The sequence below is a fragment of the Coturnix japonica genome, chromosome 4 (genome assembly GCF_001577835.2).
Source record: "Coturnix japonica isolate 7356 chromosome 4, Coturnix japonica 2.1, whole genome shotgun sequence".
Classification (NCBI taxonomy): Eukaryota; Metazoa; Chordata; class Aves; order Galliformes; family Phasianidae; genus Coturnix; species Coturnix japonica.
Window position 1 is genome coordinate 72,422,173 of NC_029519.1, and position 22,812 is coordinate 72,444,984.

At 40.4% G+C, this 22,812-nt stretch overlaps 1 protein-coding gene across 3 annotated transcripts in view; it reads left to right on the forward strand.

The window, feature by feature from the left end:
• The window catches only part of KIAA0232 (KIAA0232 ortholog), a 53,026-nt gene that overhangs the window by 10,703 nt on the left and 19,511 nt on the right, over positions 1 to 22,812 (forward strand). For 2 of the 3 annotated variants that reach the window (XM_015862598.2, XM_015862599.2), the window contains exons 2-3: positions 3,703 to 4,206; positions 17,162 to 17,299. In XM_015862598.2, coding sequence (XP_015718084.1) covers positions 3,976 to 4,206; positions 17,162 to 17,299 — 369 coding nt within the window. In that variant the 5' untranslated portion in view covers positions 3,703 to 3,975. The remainder of the gene's footprint in view (positions 1 to 3,702; positions 4,207 to 17,161; positions 17,300 to 22,812) is intronic. The other variant, XM_015862603.2, reaches the window with a different exon arrangement.

Sequence of the window (22,812 nt, forward strand, 5' to 3'; positions counted from 1 at the left end):
ATGGGTTTTTGCTACAAGCAGTTGTCATGGAGAGGAAACATTGCCTGTTTGTTTGTAATAAAACCACTCTGCAAAGAAGTGCTACTTCTAAAAGGTGTCCTGGTTAAACGTGTGTGGATTTCTATATCCACATTTATAAGCAGTAAGGAAGCTGTGATTGCTTTGTCATGCTTTGAGCAATTGTCATCAGTTGTCAAAGACTGTAGCAAAAAGTCCCACACCTTTAGGAAACGAGAGCTTCTAATTGTAAACTAGGTGAAATACCGGCATATTTTACAGAATGTTAGTGGGAATCACAGAATCACAGAATTGTAGGGGTTGGAAGGGACCTCTAGAGATCATTGAGTCCAACCCCCCTGCCAAAGCAGGCTCCCTACACCATGTCACACAGGTAGGCGTCCAGGCGGGTCTTAAATATCTCCAGAGAAGGAGACTCCACCACCTCCCTGGGCAGCCTGTTCCAGTGCTCCGTCACCCTCACTGTAATGAATGTTGTGTGAAACAGCGCTAAAGACAACTGCTGTGTGTTGCTGTGTTTGTTCCAGTTGTTAACGTACAGCGTTAGGCAGAATGGTGCGCTGGAAGCACAGATGTTGTGGTTGTCCCTTCTGGGAAAGGGAGGAATGGAGTAGCTGGCATCTGTAGCTTTATCGAGGAATGTGCTTCCCTGCAGTAGGTGCACAGCAGTGTGTAAAGGGCAGGTTGGTGGCTTGGGAGCCTTTATTTGCAAATCATAGGAAGAAATTATTATTAGTTTCCAGGTTCCTTCAATATATAGGTCCTCTAATTTTTGTTCCTTTGGAGCGTATACTCCTATGTTGTGGATTTAAGCCTGCAGACAGCTTGATTGCTTTCTGAGTTACCACCTACAAGAAGCAGTCTGTTATGCTTTAGTTTACCTACAAGCACAGTAATAAAGGATGTGATTGATTGTTGGTTGTTTAATTTTATTTAAGTCCCCTATTCCAATGCTTCCTGCTGCTCTAAGTCTCACTATTAGGTTTATCTATAAGAAATCATGAAGTCTGTTTGATTTTTGTATAAAAATATTTGTTCAGAACCGTGTCATGTGAACACATGGTTTTACACGGGCCTCTGGGTGCTGATAAAACATAGGAGTGGTAACCTTAGATTAATTCAAAGGGTTTTGTGGTTTGGCTTTGTTCACTGTTTTCCAAGATTAGAAACAACGGAAAAAGGTACTTTTCTTAAGTTCTTTCAAAATCTTGTTTGTATCAGCGGGATTTAAAGAGGAAAAAGCTGGTCAAGATGTGGGAATGTCTTACCCAGCACGAGCTCTCAGTCAGTTTGCGCTCTCTGCTGGTAGTCTGGTAAGAACATGTACGCATACAGGGGCTTTCTTTGTGGGTTTTTATCAGTTTAAATGAAGAATGATTTAATTACACCTTCCTTGGACAAATACTTGGTTGTTGTCTTCCACTGTTTTTCATGAAAAGGTTGTCCAGTGGTATTGAGGAGAAGTATCTGTTCTCAGGTAGCCTCAGTAGTAAAGTGTTTGTTCACATAAGGTTATATCCTCTTTTCTTTATAGGACACTTTGTGATTTGGCTGTAGTGCTTCTTAGCGGTCATTGATCAGTGTTATGAAATCTGAAGTAAGGAAAAAAGCATACTTAGTTGTGGAATAAGCAGCAGTTGTCTGGTAGGAGTTTTGTCTCATGTTTTTGACTTTGGGATTTTAGTGAATACAGTCTTCACGAGCTATTGAGAGATGTGTGTGATTTCTTATTTGGAAATTCTCACAAGGAGTGTCTGTCCGTCATGTTTTATAGCTGGAAATGGGGAGTTCTTTCCAGCTGGGTAGTTAAAGTAACTGGCCTTGCTCTAATTACTTAAGCTACTTATATAGTAGTCTCCTTGTTAAGATTGGCCTTGTCTGTTGTGAGGACAGAGAGGTGGGTGTTTTCTCTCCAACAAGAAACTCTGAAAAAGAAATTAAAAAGAGTTGATAACTGATTTGTCAAAGACTGTTATCACAGAGGTTGGGCTTCACACCTTGCAGAGTGTCTTTTGAGTGACTTGTGTTAATTTGGTGTGTAAAATCCCTGCGAGTGCTGGGATAGGAAAATATTTCTGTTTGTATGGGATTTTCTTCTCAGGCATAATGGAAATACGTGCTTAGCACTTCATGTAGAGCAGAGCACTGGAGGCTGCTATCAAATGTGAACTCCAAGACTGTGAGAGTTTTGTTCAGATTTCATATGCAACTTTGATGAAACAGCCTTTGCAAAACATTTCTATGTACTTTTCCTTCTGCTTTCATATAAGAGGCCATGTAATACGAACATGCTACTGACAGAGCTTGAATACTGGTGTGTTATTTGCCTGCTCAAGTGAAGACTGTCATTGGAGCAGTAGGGCAGCTTTAATTGTAGGGGTAGGGTTCTGTCAGCTCAGATTATGACACAATTAATGCATCAAAATTCTTGAGTATACAGCTGTATCTGAATAGTAATGCAAAGAAAGCTCCTAAAAGCTGCCGTCTGAAGTCATATAGACGTATGTCAATAGTGAAGGCACCTGTTTGTTCTGTTTGGCCGCAGAACATGCGCTGCCCACACAGCGTTGCTCCATTGCAGTAAGGAATGGCTGTTTGAGCGAGTCGGTCCCATGCACCTTGCAGTAGGGTTGGAATGAACCAGTCGATACTGCTAAGTGCTTTCTTTGGTCCTTCCTTTCAGTGAAGGTATATTTCTTGCTTGGATTTGAGCTTTGTTTTCTGCTGTCAAACTAAAGAGTAGCAAACTTACACAGATACCAGGTTGCTGTTTGGCTGATTGGCAGCCTGGTCCAAATCGCCCTTTTTTTTGGACTTGTCTTGCTCTGGATTAGAGGACAGAAGGATTGCGTACATGGAGCTTGCTTGTTCTGCACCTTACTTGTGCATGATTGGTTTGGCATTGCAGGTGTTCTAAGTCTTAGGATGATTTGTCTATTTTAGGATATGGTTTAGAGTATAAGCTCACTAAGACTAGTCATCTATGTGAAGACGGTTACATGTTGATTCTTAAATGAGTAGATGAAGTTCTGCTCAGATTTTTATGCGGACAGATTTTAGATTATAAAATGCTGTGTTGATCTGAGGCCAAGCAAAAAGTGAAGTTAAAACAAAAAACCACCAACAAAAACAACCAAACCTGACAATAGCAACTATTTAGCAGTAGGATATAGGAAATAGTTCATAGGTCTGGTGAAACTGCTGGCCAGATTAATGTTATACATTCAGTTTTTTATTAAAAAGACAGTTTTTTTCTGCTTGTAGATGGAAGTCACAGCAAAACAGTAGGATTATATTGTCCTATAGTGATGCAAAATATGCAGTTAGCCTTAATGTAAGTGAATGTAAATTCTTTGATCAAAAGGTCTCTTTTCAGCTGATAGTAAATAAAATCTCAACCTTTTATTAAGGTTAGGTCAGATGTACGTTTCAAGTGTTGGGTTGGTTGTGAACTGCTTGAAAGTCTCTCTCCCTTTGTGAAAAAGTGATTTTTCTCTAAGTCACCTTTTAACTTGGAATAATGTCTTGGAATAACTCTTCAACATGACACTGAACAGGTGTGCTGTATAGATGAAGGAAGCAGGATATAAGTGACTGCTTTCTACGCTGTTTATTTTGCACTGTTTGATGTTGTCTGTGTGTGGATACGGAATATCACAACTTATCCTTTTTTCCTCTTTATAGGTCCTGCTGGGGACTTGCATCTGGCCTCAATGTGAAATTAAGGTAGAAAAACACATCTACATATGTGTTTGCTATTAGGATTTAGTTTATTCACTGGTCATGCCTGAAGAGTGATGTTCGTCTCTAGACGGCTAACTGCCAGGAAATATAAATGATTGTCCTAGAAGTCAAGCCTCTCTCCTATTTACTGGAGTGAAAATCACCTCCAGATATCGACGGGATATCAACTACAGAAAATGCTTCACGTTATAAGGATGCCAACCACCTAGATTCATGCGCCCTATCTGTACAGTTGTTGTGGATGGTTTGCCATCAGAAAGCTCCTCAAGCTCTTATCCAGGCCCTGTATCTGTTTCTGAAATGTCTCTGCTACATGCTTTGGGTCCAGTGCAGACCTGGCTGGGACAAGAGCTAGAGAAGTGTGGCATTGATGCCATGATTTATACTCGGTATGTCCTCAGTCTTCTGCTGCATGATAGCTATGACTACGACCTGCAGGAACAGGTATTTACATATTTTAGATGTTGTCCAGTGAAAGTGAGTTTTGTATCAGTTATGTCTTGTGTATTAGATTTGGGGATGGCTCAGGTGGTGGGAGGTTGTTGTCTTTCAGTGTGTGGGTGGAAGGAGGGGGTGTAAGTGCTGCTCTGGGATCGCATTCAGGTTGATGTCGTTGGTTTTCTTTATCAGCCATTGCATTAACATTTTAGCATTACTGTAACCTCCATTAGAATTATTAGCTCTGTCGTGTTTCATTAATTTAACACTTCTGCTACTCCTGGTTGTAAGGCTTATTTAATATTGGAACATTAGTAAACTTAGGTGAGTTTTGTTGTGTGTTGTGTGTGAAATTGGGCTGCTTCACAGTAGCCTGTAGATTGCCTGTTACTTCCTCTGATGAATTTCATCTCATGCTATTTTCAGTAAAGAATAGAAAGTACTTCTTTAATATCCAAGTATCTAAAATACTTTATTGCACGTATATGGTTCATCTTTTAAAGGAGTGTTAATGCTGAATCCCAATGACAGGCATGCAAAAGAGTTGTGGAACAGTGAGTTTTGATGCATGGCTGTAATTCATAAAGGTCAGAGGAAGAGAAGTGAAGCCATGTAGCAATAACAACTGTGCTGCCATTCCCACGTGCCATTCTTGCTGCAGATTTTCTGTGTTCCAAGAACAATAATCCTAATGGATCCCTCCCAACTCAGGATATTGTGTGAGCTTATCCTTTGCTCATAATTTCACCTCCTTTTTATAAACTTCTCTGCATCTTACGGTGTATATCAGAATACTTTTACTAGAGGATTTTTTAAAATATAAAATTCAGAGAAGTTCTGCCATTTTCAAGAGGGAGGGAGGGAGAGTACTGTTGTCATGGGCTTTTATAAGGTCCTTGTGATTACCACGAAAAAAACAGGAGGAAAGCACTGCCTTTTTTGGTGCCTTGATAGTTCATTTTTTGTTGCCGTTTCTTTGATAATGTTCCACTCATTGCAACTGAAGTGCTTCAGGATTTTTTATCTAGTTTCCTTTTTTTTCACGACTCCTTCAAGAACAGGGCAGCAGTCAGATACTGCCAATTGCAGAACTCTTAGCAGCCATCACAGTGTGTGCTCCCGTCATGTAAAACAGAAAACTCGCTGTGCAAAAGGAAAATTGCTGTAAGATGTTTTAAGAACGTACCTTAACAGGGAGCTTACTTAGGTCTTGGTCAGACACAAATGGCTGTGTTTTAGAAGACAGGCAGAATGAAGTTCCACAGCCCATTATAAAGGAGGGGAAGGACCGAAAAAAGAAGCCAGTGGTACCCAACCAGAATTTGAGAAGCTCTGAAGATAGTCTTGTGACCATGGGGAAAAATGAAGGCTTGCTTCTTTCTAGTTCAATTTGGAGTGTAGTCATAACTGCAAAGTCTCTATTGTGATAATTTAAAAATGACTGGAGTGCCAGAATTACTTTTCATCAGGCATTACAAGAAGCATGGTAACTCTATTACGAAAACCTCAAACATTTGATTTCATTTTGATACCTTAACTGGATACTTAAGAATTGATTGAGCTTCAAGGAAAGTCCCTGTTCTTTTCCAAGTTGGTTATATGAACCTAATGAGCCAAAGAGAGAATAGTGCATGCTGGCAGGGTAGCCAGGCTGTGTGCCAGCCATACATGATGTCTTCTGAACGGCATCTGGATTCTGAGCAACTTGGAAGTTTCTTTCCTGCCTCCCTGCTTTTAACAAACTGTTACTGAACTCATTCACTTCATTTACAAGTAACTGTTCTCGAATTGTTCAGGTCTTGCGTCCGTTTGGTTTTGTGATGATTCTCTGTAGCGATGACTGGATGAATTCATTATGAGAAGCACTGCTATTTAATTCCTTTCCTGAATGGCTTAGTCTTTAAAACCTGCAAATATTTCTTTTTTATTACATGAAGAATTGAGGATATTTATATCATGTGTGTTTGCTTTGCTCTATTCTATTTTATTTTTTGTGTGTGGCTGCATTTTTAAAATTGGCTTAAGCTGCTCAGCAACAAGAGATTGGATGCTTAAGTGAGGTTTTACTGGTCAGAAGTTTTAACCTAATTTTGGTGATGAACATGAAGACAAACAGAAGAAATAGAAATAAGCAATGCTGCTGACAGGTGGGCATCAGGGAAGAGCGCAGTGATTAAAATACAGAAATGTCTTTTAGATATTTAACAGTAAAATATCGAGAGATACTGAACTCCTCTAATTGTGATCTGTTCTTGGGGAAAAACTGGTTCTCAGCATCTCAGGAATTTTTCCCCTCACGTGATTCCTTTGATTCTTGGGGAAATATGACAGAATTTCCAGGGGAGAAAATGCTTTCAGTAACCAATTGATTTTGATGATTTTTCTTTACATTTAGAAGTCTTTCTGCAGGACATGATCAGCCATTGCTTCATTCCAAAACCACAGCAATGGGGTCTGTTTTCACCTGTTCAAAGGGAATGTATGGGCTTGAAACAGAACTTTATGATCCTTGAGGTCCCTTCCAACCCAACCCAACTGGTGATTCTCTGTTATAGATTCACCAATCTATATTCAATCTATATCTATATAGGGATGTGTGCATGCTGAAGGAGACAAGCTATTTAGGGAATACTAATCTTAAAGATACATTGTAATCATCCTTATTAGAAGTGCTGTAAACTGAAGTTTAGGTGATTATTAGGATCTTTTTATCTCAAGTTGTTGATGGCATTTTGGGCACTTCTAAATGCATTTGGAAGCTTCCTTCCATGCTTCCTTTTTAGTGTTTTTGTGTCATCGACCGTAGCAGAGAAATGAATGCATGAACTCCCAAACTGAGCTTCTATCAGAAAGATTTGAGGTGTTTTTTGTTTTTAACCAAAAGCAAAAATCATTGTTAACCTTACTAAGCAACCCCAGCTATTTAAATGCTGTTGTTACTGTGTTAGTGCTTGCTTCTGCTTACATTGACCCATATTTCAGCATCATCTGGCAGTGTTCATTGAGTAGGTCTTTGGGGTTCAGTTTTGAGTCTAAGCAGGATGTCTCCTTTTGTTCTCTTGGTTATACAAGGTATGTGGTTCTCTTTGTGATTACACTGCTGACTTGTATGCCCTTCTGTCACTTGATGGCTTTTCCTCCAGTGTTATCCAGTTCTGCACAGTGAGGTCGTTTGATACCTGGATGGGACCTTAGGCAGTGTTAAGGGTTTGAGATGTGTGGTGGTTTGTTGGTTTTGGTTGCTTGCTTGCGTTTGTGTTTTGCTTTTTTAAATTCATACCTGTTTATTTTACTTTTGCTTTCATGATCACAGCTAATTCCATGGCTTGTCCAATTAGGGTGATTTCTCTGGGGTATCGTTATGTGTGCGCAGATCTAACATCATTGAATGACACATTGTTGAGATTCCTGATACCAGGTCTTTAAGACTTAGGTTTTCAACAGAGAAATTATAGATGAAAGTAAAGCTGTAACACACCGCAACCCATTTTTACTGGAATGTTTGCATTTTTTGTTCTGACTCATTGGCTTGAATATAAAATTATTCAGAAAATGCATAAGCAGGTGCGTTTTGTTCAACTGTTTTGGAATCTTGTTTATGAGGAATTGTACAGGGATTCCTGGAGCCTCCAGAGCTGCTGTGGTTATTCATACAGCCAGCTACTGTTACAGTTACACACGTGTTACACATATAAGCGCTGCTGTAACACCTTATAAATATGCCCACTCTAACTGTTGTAAAAACTAAAAACCCTCTACTGTAGTTCATTATCGTTGGCATTTGTAGCACGTTTCTCATTCAAGCCAGTTACATGCGTGGATACCTGCTACTTCTGGAAATGAGCCCAAGAGCTTAAGATTTGAATGTTCTTAGGCAGTCCTTAATTCTTAGTGGTTTTGGTCTTTTCCTATGAGGAAGTAGAAATTGGTGTGGATTTAAAGAATAGAATGTGATAGAAACTTTTAAAGTATATTTGTAAATACCTGTTTTCAAGCCAGTTTGTGATACAGCAAATACTGCATTACAATCGTGTACTCTGTTGGAAGCTTACTGCTTCTCTCTGCATTGCCTTGGGATACATTGTGTGTAACAGTATTTCACTGATCTTTATTTGTGCAGTATTAGAATCAGTGCTCTGTGATATATATTCTACTTGTAAGCATAGCTGTTATGGAACGTAACAGGTTCATCTGTTTTTGCCTGCAGATTTTTCTTCTTTTTGAAGAAAGCAAACAAACCAACCAACCAAAACGCCAACAAGGCAGCAAAAGAACCCCCACCAGCTCAGTGTTGTGCAGGATAAAGGCTTTGTAAGCCCTTGGTCATGCAGCAGGAAGGTCTAAACACATCTGTTATGTGTACTTGCTATACACAGCACTGGCTGCTGTTTGTGACTTAATTCTTTTCACTCCTTTCTGGGGGAAGTTGACTTTTTGCCTGACCCTCAAAAGTAAAAATCCTACTGAAGTTGAAGAAGTTAAATCCAAGATTTAGGAAAATATTAAGTAGCTGTTCTATTATAAACCATGCTCTTGGCCTGGTGTTCTGAAATGGGCTGGGTCTGTTGCTACTCACACAGGCAGTACTTGAGGCACTGCTGGGCTGCAGTATCTGGAGCGTTGCTCTTCCTGCCATCCCACAGCAACCCAGCTTTGGGACCTGATGCCTGGGTATGTCTTAGAATGACTGGTGTTTAGCTGTTCAGAGGCCTCTTTGGGGGAGGAATAAGTTGTGTCTTGATGGATTTACTTTGTTTTTAAGTGAAAATCTCACCCATAACTATAAGATGTGAAGAGAAAGGAAGATTTGGTCTTCTGTAGTAACCTAAACCCATATCAAGTTTAGTAACCTAAACCCAGTCTGGTTAGAATGCCTGTTCAGCAAAACACAACAGCGTGTGTTCTAATACAGTGGCTCATGGATCATCCCTAAGAAATAACTGTGCTTGTGTTACAGCAGGGCTCGTTGAGAAGTGATTAGATGAGGACTCTTTAAATCACAGTTGTATTAATCTTTCAAAAATAAGTCTTTCATATGCAGTTAACTTGGTGAGAAAAGCTGTGGTTTCTCCTTGAGCACATACTCCCACATAGTGCCTCTGAGCAGCCCTAAAGCAGCCTTATGGCTCCCCAGCTCTATCAGCTGAGATCAGTCTGTGAAGCACTGCTGCCCCTTGGTCGTTTGCTGATGCTGAAACCATTCCAGCTGTGTTCCTTTTACAGTCACTGTCAGTGTGAGAGCATCCAGCAGGAGCTCCTGGAATAGGTCTGGCTGGTGTAAGGCGGGTTCTACTGGTGCACTGCCTCTAAAGGACATACTCTTTTTTTTCCTCCCCGATTACTTGATGTTTCTCTTGTTAATTATGAGGCGATTGCTCTGTTCTGTATTTCTGTCTCAGTGACTCCTTGACACTGGGTACAGTCGATGTGCCTGGACAGTGCGCTTGTATTCTTGTGTTTTAATGATAGGAACTGGAGCTCAGCAGCTCCTCATAGGCACTGAATGCACAAACGGTGCAGGTCCCAGGGCAGCCTCCTTCAGCTGTGTTGGCACAAATCCTGTTGGAAAGCGTTTCTTCTCAACAAGGGGCATTATCAGAACGTTTTCTTTCAGTGTTCTGTCTTTGTGCTGGTGCCTGTGGTCGTGTTTGCGAATTTAAACATGTCTGTTTCATGATGTGAAGTATCTTTTTCAAGACATCTGACTTAGCCAGGCTTTTTGGTGCCTGTCTTTTGTGCTGTCCTGCTGAAATTGGCAATAGAGTTAGCACGTTTTCTTTAGCCTCTTGTGAGGATTCAAGGCGATCTTTGAAATATGTATTGTATTGCCTTTTTGTGGCTTTCTAAATGGCATCTAACACTTAGTTACAGTGTGTCTCACGCAGTCACCCAAGGAACATAATGGAATGACTTCTTTGTTATCACTATTAATGTATTCTTACAAAGGTTTATATAATGCAAAACAGAGACAGAAAATCAAGCACTAGGCTGCTTCTTCTCCCCGAGAGTCAGGGTTTGTTAGCAGCCATCTCTGTGCTGATGTAATTGCCCTGTTCTTGATGCTGGGGCTACTGAGACACTTCATGTCCTTTGTGCTGCAGGACATTGCATGATGGTGCACTCACTGCATGTCTCCAAGCGTAGGTGTGCACTGTGTTATGTGAAATCAGGTGATTATTTGTGATCTTTGCCACACAACTTAATTCCGAGGTTCAAGAGAGCAAACATAACACGCTGTGAAATGATTTCCTCAGTCATAATATGGCCTTGTCACACATTAGGACTTCGTAATGGCAGCTTCTGTTGAATTTTTGTCTTCCTTTTTTGCCATGTTACATGATACGCAAGTAATGTGATTTCTCTGTAGCAAAGGCCTCACTACCTGTTCTTTTCTGCATTTACTTTAATGGGAATACTTTTAACTCAGAGCCTACTCAACAAACCTAGGCTTTCAACAGATGCAGCATTTGCATGTTCTCTAGCTCTTGGGAACGGGTGTGATTAAATTCCTTTTGCTTGATTTCAACCTAGGGTAACTTCTAATTAGCAAACAACACATAGAACGGCCTTTCAGGTTGGTGGGATTATAAGCAGGAGTTTGTCATTGACAGAAGCTCAGTGTACAGTATTTTATACCCAGATTGATTGGTTTTGATACGTGCAGTTCTTCACTGCCTGCACATTGTGGGATCATCAGCTCAGTGTCTTGAGAACCTTGAAGTCACAGCAGCACATGCTGTAGTCTCTTACACTGTCAGCTGTTCTGCTGCAGTCCAATGTGCAGCATTCTCATGTTCTACTTGGAGCAGCTGGGAAAGAGCTGACTGTAGTGGCTGGTTACTTTACTGTACCAGCAGCTTATAATGTGGTTTTCTGCTTTTTCACAAAAATCCAAGGTGAATTCTTCCACTGATAAGAGCTGCATTTGGAATTTATCTAATAATGAGGGATGTTTTTAGGTCTCTTCTGTTCTGTGACCAGCACAGCTTCTGACCTGGAGAAAGCTTGTGCTTATCTACTGCTGTCTGTGCAGCTTCTTGTTACACGTCTTCTGAGGAATGCAAGCTGAGTTTTCATCTTCTGAATTCTTGCATACGCATTAATTCATCATGGGCAGCTGTCAGGAATGCCTGAGCCAGTCCTGGTCCATTGGACCGTTTCCTTCAATGCTCTCTTAAACTTTTCACAGAAGCCATTGTGAATAGAAGTACATCTGCAGGGCTCTAAGCTGCCTCTGAAAGGTTTTTTTCAGACTCAGTTTACAGGAAAATATTTTATTTTTTTCCAGGAAGTAACACTTTTTATACAGTCTACTTCTTGAGGGATCTTAAAGATGAAATCAACTTGTTGTCTGTTGCAGCTTTCCCCTTATTTTCCATTATGAGAACCTCCTACAAGTAGTGAGGATCTGCCCCGTCTTTTCTCATCTACTTCTGGTTTTTTTTTTTCCCATTTCTTTACCATCCAAATATCTCAGAGTCAATTTTGGAAATGAATAAGTTTCTGGAAGAGCTTTCTTGCAGTGCACAGTGGTTCATACTTGTCTACCTGAACGTTATATTTAGTTATTAATTGTTAAATCAATTTAACTTTGTTGCCAAGAGAAGCCAGGAGTGCTGTACCACAGAGTTTTTTGTTCTGTCAGTTTACATGGCCCAGGCTTTATTTTTCTTTTTAAATTCACTATAAGCCTTCACCTCTGATATTTCCTTAAAATAAACTGTGTGGTGGAGGCTAATGCCCCAGTTTGGATACGGCATCTGACAGGAATTTGCCATCCATATAGCAAACATGCAGCTCCAAACTGTTGATTCTACATACCTGAAACATTATGGGAATTCTTTTTCACACTGGAGGTTAGACGGCTTGCTTTGATGGTTTTATGAGTTAGAATCTGGAAGGGAGAGACTGTCTGTTTTTGTGGTATTTCAGTAATTATGGCATTGAGTCCTTCCTACTTTTTGTATAAACTTGTTTCTTGAGCTTGCTTGTCAAAGCAGCGCTATTCTGTTGGCCAGCAATAATGTTCAGGAGAGCAAAAAAAGCTAAGCCAGTAATTTGCTTTAATCATGAGTGGTTTGTGCTGAAATTAAAATGCTCAAAATTCCCTCATCCAGATTTTTTTTTAATTGTTTTCTTCTGCCCTGTCAGAGAATTGGATTTCTTGCCTTGAAATCACTTATCATTCAAAATAGGAATATTGACCAAGTAAGTAGTTATGGTTTGTTATCTGAAAACCTGGTCAAATTTGTATGTAGAATCACAGAGTCATAGAATGGCTTTTGTTGGAAGGGCCCTGTAAGCTCATCAAATTCCACCCTCCCTGCTACAGGCAGGGTCTCCATCTAGACCGGATTGCTCACAGACCCATCCAGTGTGGCTTTGAATGCTTCCATGGAGGGGTCATTCACAGGGTCGCTGGGCAGCCTGTTCCAGTGTCTCACCACACTCACAGTGAATAATTTTTTCCTAATATTTAGCCTAAATCTGCCCTTTTCCAGTTTAAAACCATTTCCCCTCATCCTGTCACTACATGCCCTTATAAAAGGTACCTTCCCAGCTTTACTGTAGGCCCCATCAGGTACTAGAAAGCTACTGTAAGGTCTGCTTGGAGCCTTGTCTTCTCCAGGCTGATTAGCCCCAGCTCTCCCAGTGTGTCCTCACAGAGGAGGTGCTTCAGCCCTCTGATCATCTTTGTGGCCCTCCTCTGGACCTGCTCCAACAACTCCAAGTCCTTCTTGTGCTGGGGACACCAAAACTGGACACAGTACTCCAGGTAGGGGTCTTTTCTAAGCATAGTAGAGGGGCAGAATCACCTCCCTTGACCTGCTGATCACACTTCTCTTGGTGCAACTCAGGGTATGGTTGGCCTTTTGGGCTGCAAGTACACACTGCTGAGTGTCAGTTGACACCCCCAAGTCCTCCTCAGGGCTTCTCTCAAGCCATTCTTCACCCAGCCTGTATCTGTGCTTGGGAATGCCCCAGCCAAGGTGCAGGAACTCGTGCTTGGCCTTGTTGGACTTCATGAGGCTGGCATGGACCCAGCTCTCGAGCTAGTCCAGGTCCCTCTGGATAACATCCCTTCTCTCTAGTATGTCAGCTGCTCCACTCAGCTTGGTGTAATCTGCAAACTTGTGGACGGTGCACTCAATCCCACTGTCTGTGTTGCCTACAAAGATGTTAAAGAGCACTAGTCCCTGAGGAACGCCACTCATCACCAGATTGATCATCATTTTACTGTATCTAATTTAATCTGTGTTGTGCGTAGAAATAATCTTAGGGAATCTGTTTTTCTGAGTTTGCTTGAAGAAAAAAGCATGATTTTTTAAGCACACTTTTCTGCTGATTGGGTTTCCCCATTTTGGAAGTATGTTTATCGCCTTACTTTTCTGCATGTTCTACTGGCCATGCAGAACTTAAACTCATTACCTGAGTGTGAACTGGGACCTCGAGTCTTCTTTCTGTGCTACTGAACGTTATACCAGCTTTTATGAAACAAGTAGCTTTATTTTTGCTATTATATACACCACGAGTTTCAAAACAGCTGAAGTACATTGAAGTAGCATTAAAACAAACCTTATGATATGGTCTCTAGTTCTGTTAGGAAGCGATGGTAAATGAACACAGCTAATAGCTGAAGAGAACAGAAGTCCTTAGTGATTCTTTCCATGTGAAGTAAGTAGCTTACTCTGTTTCATGCGCACAGAATGTTTTGTTGAACTGCTTTCTTTCCTGTTTGTCATGAGCTCAATATTTTCCAGCCTAAGGAATAAACTTCCTAATGGGCTTCTCACCACTGGAGAGGAAAAAAAAGAAAGGGAAAAAAAAAGGTGCAAGAGATTAATTTAAAACATACGAAACTCCTGGATTGTCTTCTTACCAATGTATTCATCATAAAAACAGAAAGCTGCTCAGCTTGTGCCATCCCCTATGTTAACTTTCTAGAACTTGAGGGATATATATGACATTTTCTTGTTCCTGCCCATTTTACTCGAATTCCTTCTCCTTTGTTTCTTTGTTTCTGTAAACTCATAGAATTACCCAGGTTGGAAAAGACCTTGAAGATCATCGAGTCCAACCACAGCCTAACCAGTACCCTAACTCTAAGAACCCTCTGCTAAATCATATCCCTGAGCACCATATCCAAACAGCTCTTAAACAGACCAGAGACAGCGACTCAACCTCCTCCCTGGGGATCCTATTCCAGTGCTTAACTACCCTTTCTGTAAACAACTGTTTCCTAACGTCCAACCTAAACCTACCTTGGCACAACTTGAGGCCATTTCCCCTCATCCTGTCATTTGTCACCAGTGAGAAGAGACTTGTCCCACTCTCACTATAAGCACCTTTCAGATACTGGAAGAGAGCAGTAAGGTCTCCCCTCAGCCTCCTTTTCCCCAGACTAAACAGCCCCAGCTTTCTTACTGATGCAGGCAGGTTCTGTTGTACCACAGCAAAAGGATGTTATGTCAGGAATTTGTTTTATTTGCTGCTTTATGGCTGCGGTATTTGCCTTATTTGCAGAAAGTACAGGGCACTGATAGATGTGTGGATAAGTGTTGTAATTGTTGTGAGGATTACACAGAATTTTATGTGGAATAACTGTAATTCATGATATCAGTTTTGTAACACACAAGGTGGGAACTTAAACAGGAAAAAAAAAAAGAAAACTCAATTTTCCAATAGTTCTTCCTATAAAAATTAAAATGGAGGTGTGATGCACTGGCAGCCATGTGTGATTGGAAACCCAGTCAGTGTTCAGAAACAAGTTTTCTGTGTGCTGCCTGGAGGGAGAGAAAGAAGATGTACCAGGGCTCTGTCCTCTATTGCTGCATCCTACAGGATGAGTCACTTTGTTCCCAGAGTGCACGATCAAAGTGTTTGCTCTGAAAGGAAGGACGAGATGGTGCTGGATGATAAGTGAATATTCCATCTAGACTCGCTTCCTCCTTTAATAATGGGTGTTTTTATTGCAAAGAGTAAATATTTAAAAATGAAAAATATATGTATTAAAAAAATAGACAGTAGCCAGATATCTTTTGGATTATGTGTCTAGAGGACTGATTGAAATGTTTTATGTCCTTAATGCTCTGCTGACACACACCACTGGCTTATGCAGTGTGTAGAACTGTTCTTGCTGAGGACAGCTGTGATGTGCTTGTGCAGAACTGGGCTGCAGTGTAGGTAAAGCAAAGTGTGCTGCTTTAGAGCATTTTGGCAACATTTATATAGTGTAGGTATTGCCTTAATCAGTTTTTCTGCTCTGGTGCTTTGGAACCCTCTCAGGAAAGAAGTTCTTATGTTTGTATGGAACTTCCTATGTTCCAGTTTGTGCCCATTGCCCCTTGTCCTGCTGCTGGGCACCACTGCTCCATCTGACTCCTGCCCTTTAGATTTTTATAAGCATTAATAATACTCCCCCCTTGATCTTCTCCAGGCTGAACAGCCCCAGGTCTCTCATCCTTTCCTTATGTGGGAGATATTCCAGGCCCCTCATTGTTTTTGTAGCCCTCTACTGGACTCTCCCCAGTAGTTCCCTGTCTGAGGGGCCCAGAACTGGACACAGAACAGGACGCTCCAGATGTGGCCTTACCAGGGCAGAGTAGAGGAGGAAGACCACTTCCCTCAACCTGATGGCCACGCTCTTTTTGTTGCACCTGAGGATACTGTTGGCTTCTTGGCCACAAGGGCACACTGCTGGCTCATGTCCACCCTGACACCCAGGTCCTTCTCTTTGGAGCTCATTTCCAGCAGGTAAAGCCTGAGCCTGTACTGATGAGTGCAGTTATTCCTCCCCAGGTGTAGGACTCTACTCTGTTGTTGAACCTCCTAAGGTTCTTCTCTGTCCAGCTCTGCAGACTGTCCAGGTCCCTCAGCGCAGCCTTCTGCTGTGTCAGCCACTCTTCCCAACTTCATACCATCAGCAAACTTGCTGCGGGTGAATTCTATCCCTTCATCTGGGCCACTGATGAAAATGTTGAACAAAGCTGAACATAGCATTGATCCCTGCGGAGCACCACACACCTTAAACTTACCTGTTATGACAGGCAGATTAATAAAAATAAAAACCAGTGAACTGCTCTTTCCTGAGGGACTCAATTGGATAACGAGTCCAGCAGCTGTTAATATTCTTCCTCCTGAAGGCATGTGGTCATTTTCCCCCTTCCCACCCTTTTTCTATCTGACTTTGTAGGTGTGCAGAGATGATCAGTCTCAACCGACAACTTGTTTTTACTTCATTTTGAAGCTGTGGGGAGTTTTAAATGAGGTTAGGTCTTCGCCTGAATTTCATTAGGAACAGGTGAGAGATATGTTGAAAAACAGCAGTTTTGTGAATCTCTCTGAAGATGATGTTTTAGACCAGCATACATTAAATAGCATAATTGTCCTGGTAGTCAAAGTGTTTCTTTGATCAGATGAGCAAGGAAGTTGTTTGTATGAATGTGAACGGACATTGAAAGACAGACACTGCTATCTGTAGTATTAATGGTGCTCATTGTAAGAGCTAGTTGGAGATCTGGGGAACTAACATGAATTGTCTTCTTTAGGCCTATTTTACATAAGCTTAATCCAAACTCTGAACTTCTTGCTCTTTGTCCTTATTATTTCAGAGATCAGTGAATCTAATAAATTCTATAAAAATAGCAGTGATGCATTCAACTCTAAGTTGGCCCCAAAATAATCTTTATGGATATGCCTTGTGGTTGGAAAATACTGCTTTCAAGTGTGAGTGGCCTCCATGTCCAGAGACAAGTATGTGTATTTTTCTGAATGCAAAGTGCAGCCATCTCCTGTAGCCGTTGGTTTTAATCAAACTGAATTTTAATTTGGAAAACAGCAGTTTTTGATAGTGGAATGAATTTGTTATTATTCTAAACGATATGTTGTTTGTAGTCTTATGTTGCTATAGTACTGAATGATTTATGTGTCTTAATACAATTGTGTTTATCTTTTATTTTAGGAGAATGACATCTTCCTGGGCTGGGAAAAAGGAGCTTACAAAAAATGGGGAAAGAGTAAGAAAAAGTGTTCAGATCTAACATTAGAGGAAATGAAAAAACAGGCTGCTGTCCAGTGTCTTCGCTCTGCTTCTGATGAAGTAAGTTCAGATCATTTAATAGATTCTTAAGACTTTACACCTACTTTGAGTTAGCCATCACAAGCTACAGATAATCTTATCTGCTCTGCCTTCTTGAAACGCAGTATCCCCAGGAGTTCTGAGTGTTCTTGTTTTCCTTTGGGAAATTATGAAACTTTTGTTCAACATCAGGATTTCACAGAAGATTCTATACTATTTGCAGTGTTACATTTTCTTTCCTTTCTGCAAGCCCTTACCTATTATTGTCATGGACAATTGCAGGGCACCAGTTTGTGTTGAAATTGCCCCAGAGATTTGCATAAGGTTATTTGTTAAAATTCTAAGTTTACTTTGTGGTGGAGCCTGTGTGAGCAGCAAGGAGCAGAATGTTTGGGCACAAGGTCATCTTGCTGCGTGCCTGGTGCAATTTCTGCAATCCAGAATTGCTAAATAAGTAGCAAACATTCGTTTTCAAGATCACATCGTTAAGTGGAAGTGGAGTGGAAGCCTGATGACTGGAGGAGGTGAAGAGAGATGAAGGCAACACAGTTGAAGGAAGGATACCCAGTACAGTAGAAACCGTGTTGCTCAGTAGGAAAGTAGACAAAAGGAGATAGTATAGAATGCAATATTAACATAAAATTCTGTAGCATAGATCAGTGGAAGCTCTTAAGAGAGATTTTTCAGACAACAGAGATCAGAAAGTCTAATTGCAGAACTACAAATGCTTACATTTCTCTCAACAGTAAGAGAAATTCTTCCCCTGCCTTTCAGCCTGGTTATGTTATTGCTCTGTACAACTTCCTGGTCACAGTTTGTAATTGCCCAAGTATTTGTGTGGTATGGTCAGGAAAGGGAATCAGTATTCTGAGATGAACTTATTCTGGGTGGAAGGAATGTAAACCTAAAGCTGTCTGGTCCGATTCATAGGGAGACTTTCCCCAGCAGGAGTGGGGAGGGTATGTGGCTAAAAATAATGAATATTGATGGTATTGATTTGTGTGATTATTGTCACTGATTTCAGAAGCATTCTTGTCATTTACTGTCTTACCAGTTACTATAATGTTCATTGACTAGCTGGGAAGTTTTGTGAACTCCTATTTTCCCGTCTTACAATCTGAACAAAGATGCAGAGTATAATTTGGATGGTAATTTGCTGTGCTCTCGTAGCTGCAGAACATTGAAGTCAGCACTCTGAGTACTGTAAGTGTTAATGTAAATAAGGAAGTATGAAGAAATAGTCTCAAGAAATATTGCCTTTCTGGTGGTATGGCAGACTTTATGTACTCATGAACAACAAAAGCTAATAATCTGCATGCACTGCAGGGATACCAATGATTGACTTTTAGCATTAAGAATGATTCTCTTTACGCATCATTGCAAATGAAAATAAAGGATCATCACTTAGCTAAATCTATACTGAGAAAATGAGTTGAAAAGAGAAAGGAGTGAGATAAATTTATTACTAATCCCTGGCCTGCATTCACTTGAAAGTTTGTATCATCTCAAACAGATGAAGAAGGGAAGAAGCCCTTCAACTGGAGTTTTAAAGGAATGAAAAGATGCGTGGTCTGGAAATCTAGACAAGTAACTTCTTTGAATCCTGCCACCTTGTAAGATTTTACTGTTCAACAAGAAGCCGTAATCTATAAATTGTAGTCTCTGTTTTCTCAGGGCTATTTTGACTTCTGTTGCTTGTCTGGGCAGTTAAGTTTGCTCATTTGTTGCCTTTAACAAAACTGCAGGGTATGCTATTTTTTCTCATATTTTCATACAGAATGGAACCTTTCAGCCTTTCTCAAGGTTTGAACCCTGCTGCTTAATGCTGTTTTGTAGGCACTGCAGATAGATTTGCACTGTACAAGAGAGAAAGGTTTTTGTTTGAACGCAAGTGTGGCGTGAGGGAGGTGATCCTGCTTAGATATGAGTGCAATTAAAAAAGAAAAAAAAAAAACTTGCTTGAAAAGCAGAAACATTTTCTATGTTGGCTGGTGCTGCTGTGTATCACTACGTGCTAATGTGACAGCAGGCTTAGTATTACGACATTGTTTCAGTGCACACGCAATACCATTTCTCTTGAGTCGTGGTGGCCGCTTTGTGCAGTGTTTGTTATTTCATCTCTACAAGAAGATGAAAATGCTTAGCAGTGTGTATGAGAAGTCTCAAGCTATTTAAGGAAGTAACTAACGTTATAATTTTGTTCCATCTGTCACCCTGGGGTGGACTTTGGGATTTTATGTGCATTGAAACTGAGATAATTTGTCTGTTAGATTTAAGCTTCACTCACAATGCTTATTTTGGGTAACGAACTTTAGGAGCAAAAATTGAGGTACCTTAGCATCTGATTGAAATGTTTGATTATTTAAACTAGTAATGTGTTGAAAAATTGCTGCTGATACATCTCTTCCCTTCACAAATAACTGATGGCCTGCAATTTGGGTGTCCATTTAAAGGAGATGCTGTCTGGTGCAGCGTCTGGGAAGAGGAAATCATAAAATAAATGAAGTGAAAATTGGCTTGGTGAAAGTAACCTCTTTTGTTTCACAGTTGAAATAATGTTTTTTGAAAGCTTGTCTTTCATGGGCTTCTGTTTTCATGGTATTCATTCTCAGGGAGCATTTGGCTTAGGAGCTTAGCTTTCTTACTGTTAGAATTCAGTATTGCCTCGTTAAAAACAAAACCAATAAGCACCCAATATATGTTAGTCTGAGACAGAAATCCAGGATTCTGTTTATAACTTTATGGTGCAGAAAACAAGCATTGGAGTTGTGGAATCTGCAGTGTGGTGTTTCTGTCTTTCCAAGTTACAGAGTGTGTGACAAGTCAGGGAGGCTGACTGTGGCATCACTGTGTCTCCCAGTGGCCAATCATGTTGTAGACTAAGTACATTCATTTGTGTTAGAAGACCTGATTTGACAGAAGGATGCAGTGTCTACATCTGTGTGTTCTGAGGTTGGTATTTTCTGCGTGACAAACATCTGGATGTCTCAAGTTGTCATTATTTGTTTCTTTGGCTGCAGATGCCCCTGATGCAATTAGAGGCAGTTAAGTACATCACAGCTCACCACAGAATGAAGACAGAAAGTTGGTGAGAAGGAGTAAGACAAGTATTTGAGTATAGTTATCAATTGTTACTCTAGCTGTAGTTCTGAAGCTTATCTTTTCCAGAATGCGTGGAGTATAAAAAGCAGGTCAAAAAGAAGCAGTGAATTGTTCAAATTCTAAAACACTCTTTAGTTACTGACCTTGCATGCATTTTGTTTTCTTATCCTGCTGAAACAGAGGAGTAATTCTGAATTGTTGGTTTGCAGTTAGCTGGCAAAGTAAGGGTATCTGCTCTGATTAGACATTGGGTTGGGGGGAAAAACACACCAAGAAACTCTTAGGACTAGAGAGTATTTATGGAAAATTCCTTATTTTTAGCAAAGACATCTCAAAAACACTGCCTCAAATGTTAAATAAAAACAGCAGTTTATGATGTTATTTAAAGACTTTTTATTCTGTCTGGTATGCTTAAAAAAAGTCAGTTTGTTCAGGTGTAGTTTCTGAGTTACTTTAATACTTCTGGTCCTTCTAATTCTGACAGGTGGTAAATCAACCTAGATTTGGCAAATGAAACTTAGCGCGTTCTGTCCTGTTACTGCTGTCTTTGATGCCCCAAAGCTTAGGCAAAAAAGATCAATGTAAGATTGCAGAAATCCATCCATGTTGAATTTTTGCAGGGTGGGAACTGTCTTAGTGAGAATGGAAGTCTAGGTTATTTCTTGGAAATTGATGCGTATGACTTTTCAGTCAGTACATTTCATACTCCTAATATTGATATCACTTCTGTTGCATGGCTGTTCATCACGAATCCAAGCCAGTTACCTTTTAACTGACTAGATTTCTGTTAAAGGCTGATTTGCTCAGTAGGGTGAGCAGGTTTCAGCTGTGTTCCCATATCGTACGGCTCTCACTGTTCGCCTGTAGTGTTGCATGTGAAATTCTGCCCCAAGATGGCACTAGAGTTTTAATTCACGTAGTCGATGGCTCTGTTCTTCTAAATGATTTGGGGACACTTTAAGATGTGGGCACGGTGCTGTTTGGGGCATTGGATCTTCTTGCTTTGAATTATGAGAGAGAAATATGACCATTCTGTTGTCTGTATTATCAGCACTTAGAAGACCAAATCATCTGTTAGACAAAGTTATACATGGTTGGGATTTTTTTCTGTTGTTTTTCCCCCTTGTTTGTATTCAAGTCTGAATTTTCTTTCTTTTTAAATGCCGATGCGCAGAATGTTAATTGTTCTTCCTCTTGTGTCCTACATACTCAGTGGTCGGCATTTCTCTGTGCTTGAGAAAGATGGTTGTTGGGGTTCTTTTCTGGGTTCTTCTCAACATCAGAGAAAATAATCTTCCTCATGGGTAACGTCACTGCCCTTCTGCAAAGGCTTATAATGTCTATCTTTAGAACACATGGTATTATATATGAAAGGGTTTTTAAATCAGTCATCCTGTTAAGAGGAATTTTAGATTAAAAGTTTTTAAAAATGAAACTGAGCTTCTTCTGTGAGAAAGCACCGTAGGACTTTATTTCCAACCAGTCATTGTTTTTCTGGGATAATTTAATGTGAATTGGGAATTTGTATTGGTTCTGTATTACCAAATCCATTGGCTTCAAAACATTCCTTCTTTTATTTCCTCCCTCCTTTCATTATGTGTTATTGTGGATTTGGCAAACTGTATTAATCCATATTTTATAATTCCAGCTACCGTATTAATACTTGCAGTAAATTTGTCTTGCTGAAGTAACTCTCAGAGTAAATTAATTACAGTAAATCAGTTCCTTCTTCCTTCTGATTTTTGCAGTGCAGGAGGTGTTATTGGTCACTTGCCATCAGCTCTGACAGATGTTAATGCTGCTCCCCCAGGTGCAGTAGTTACTCACGTGGAAGCTGGTAGACATTTCAATTATTAAAACTCTTATGCTAGTTTTCTTGATACAGAAGAAGTATACGCTGAACAGGAAGGTCTTCATGGAAGCTTTGTCTGTGCAGAAGTTACTTCATAATGTTTGTTTGGGCATGAGAACTTTCTCAGTTTACACTGAGTCAATGAAAGGATACAAGTGCTTTACCTTGTGTTTCTTTTGTTTGAATCTTTCCCGTAGTATTTGTTGTGAAGGCTGGACATAGGCTTGTTCAGTGTGCTTGAAAGTTATTTCATCCGTCAGATACTGCCTGTGATGATGGGAGCAGGATGGGGCATCACAGCTCTTTCACCAGCAGCTTCTCTATAAGTATGTGGCAGGAAGGAGTTAGCACAGGTCTGGAAACAAAAATGCCCTTCCCGGTACTCTGCTGGCTAATAGCTTATCTCTCATCACAGCACAAAGTTACTAGGTTATTACTTTCCATCACGTAGAAGAACCATTCGCATGCACACAAGTGGAGTCCATTATGAATTCTGTCTTAAGCAGAAGCAGACCAGCAGATGTTGCAGAGTCTCTACCTACTGCAAGTGTTCCTTCTGCTCTTTGCTCTGTGCAGAAGG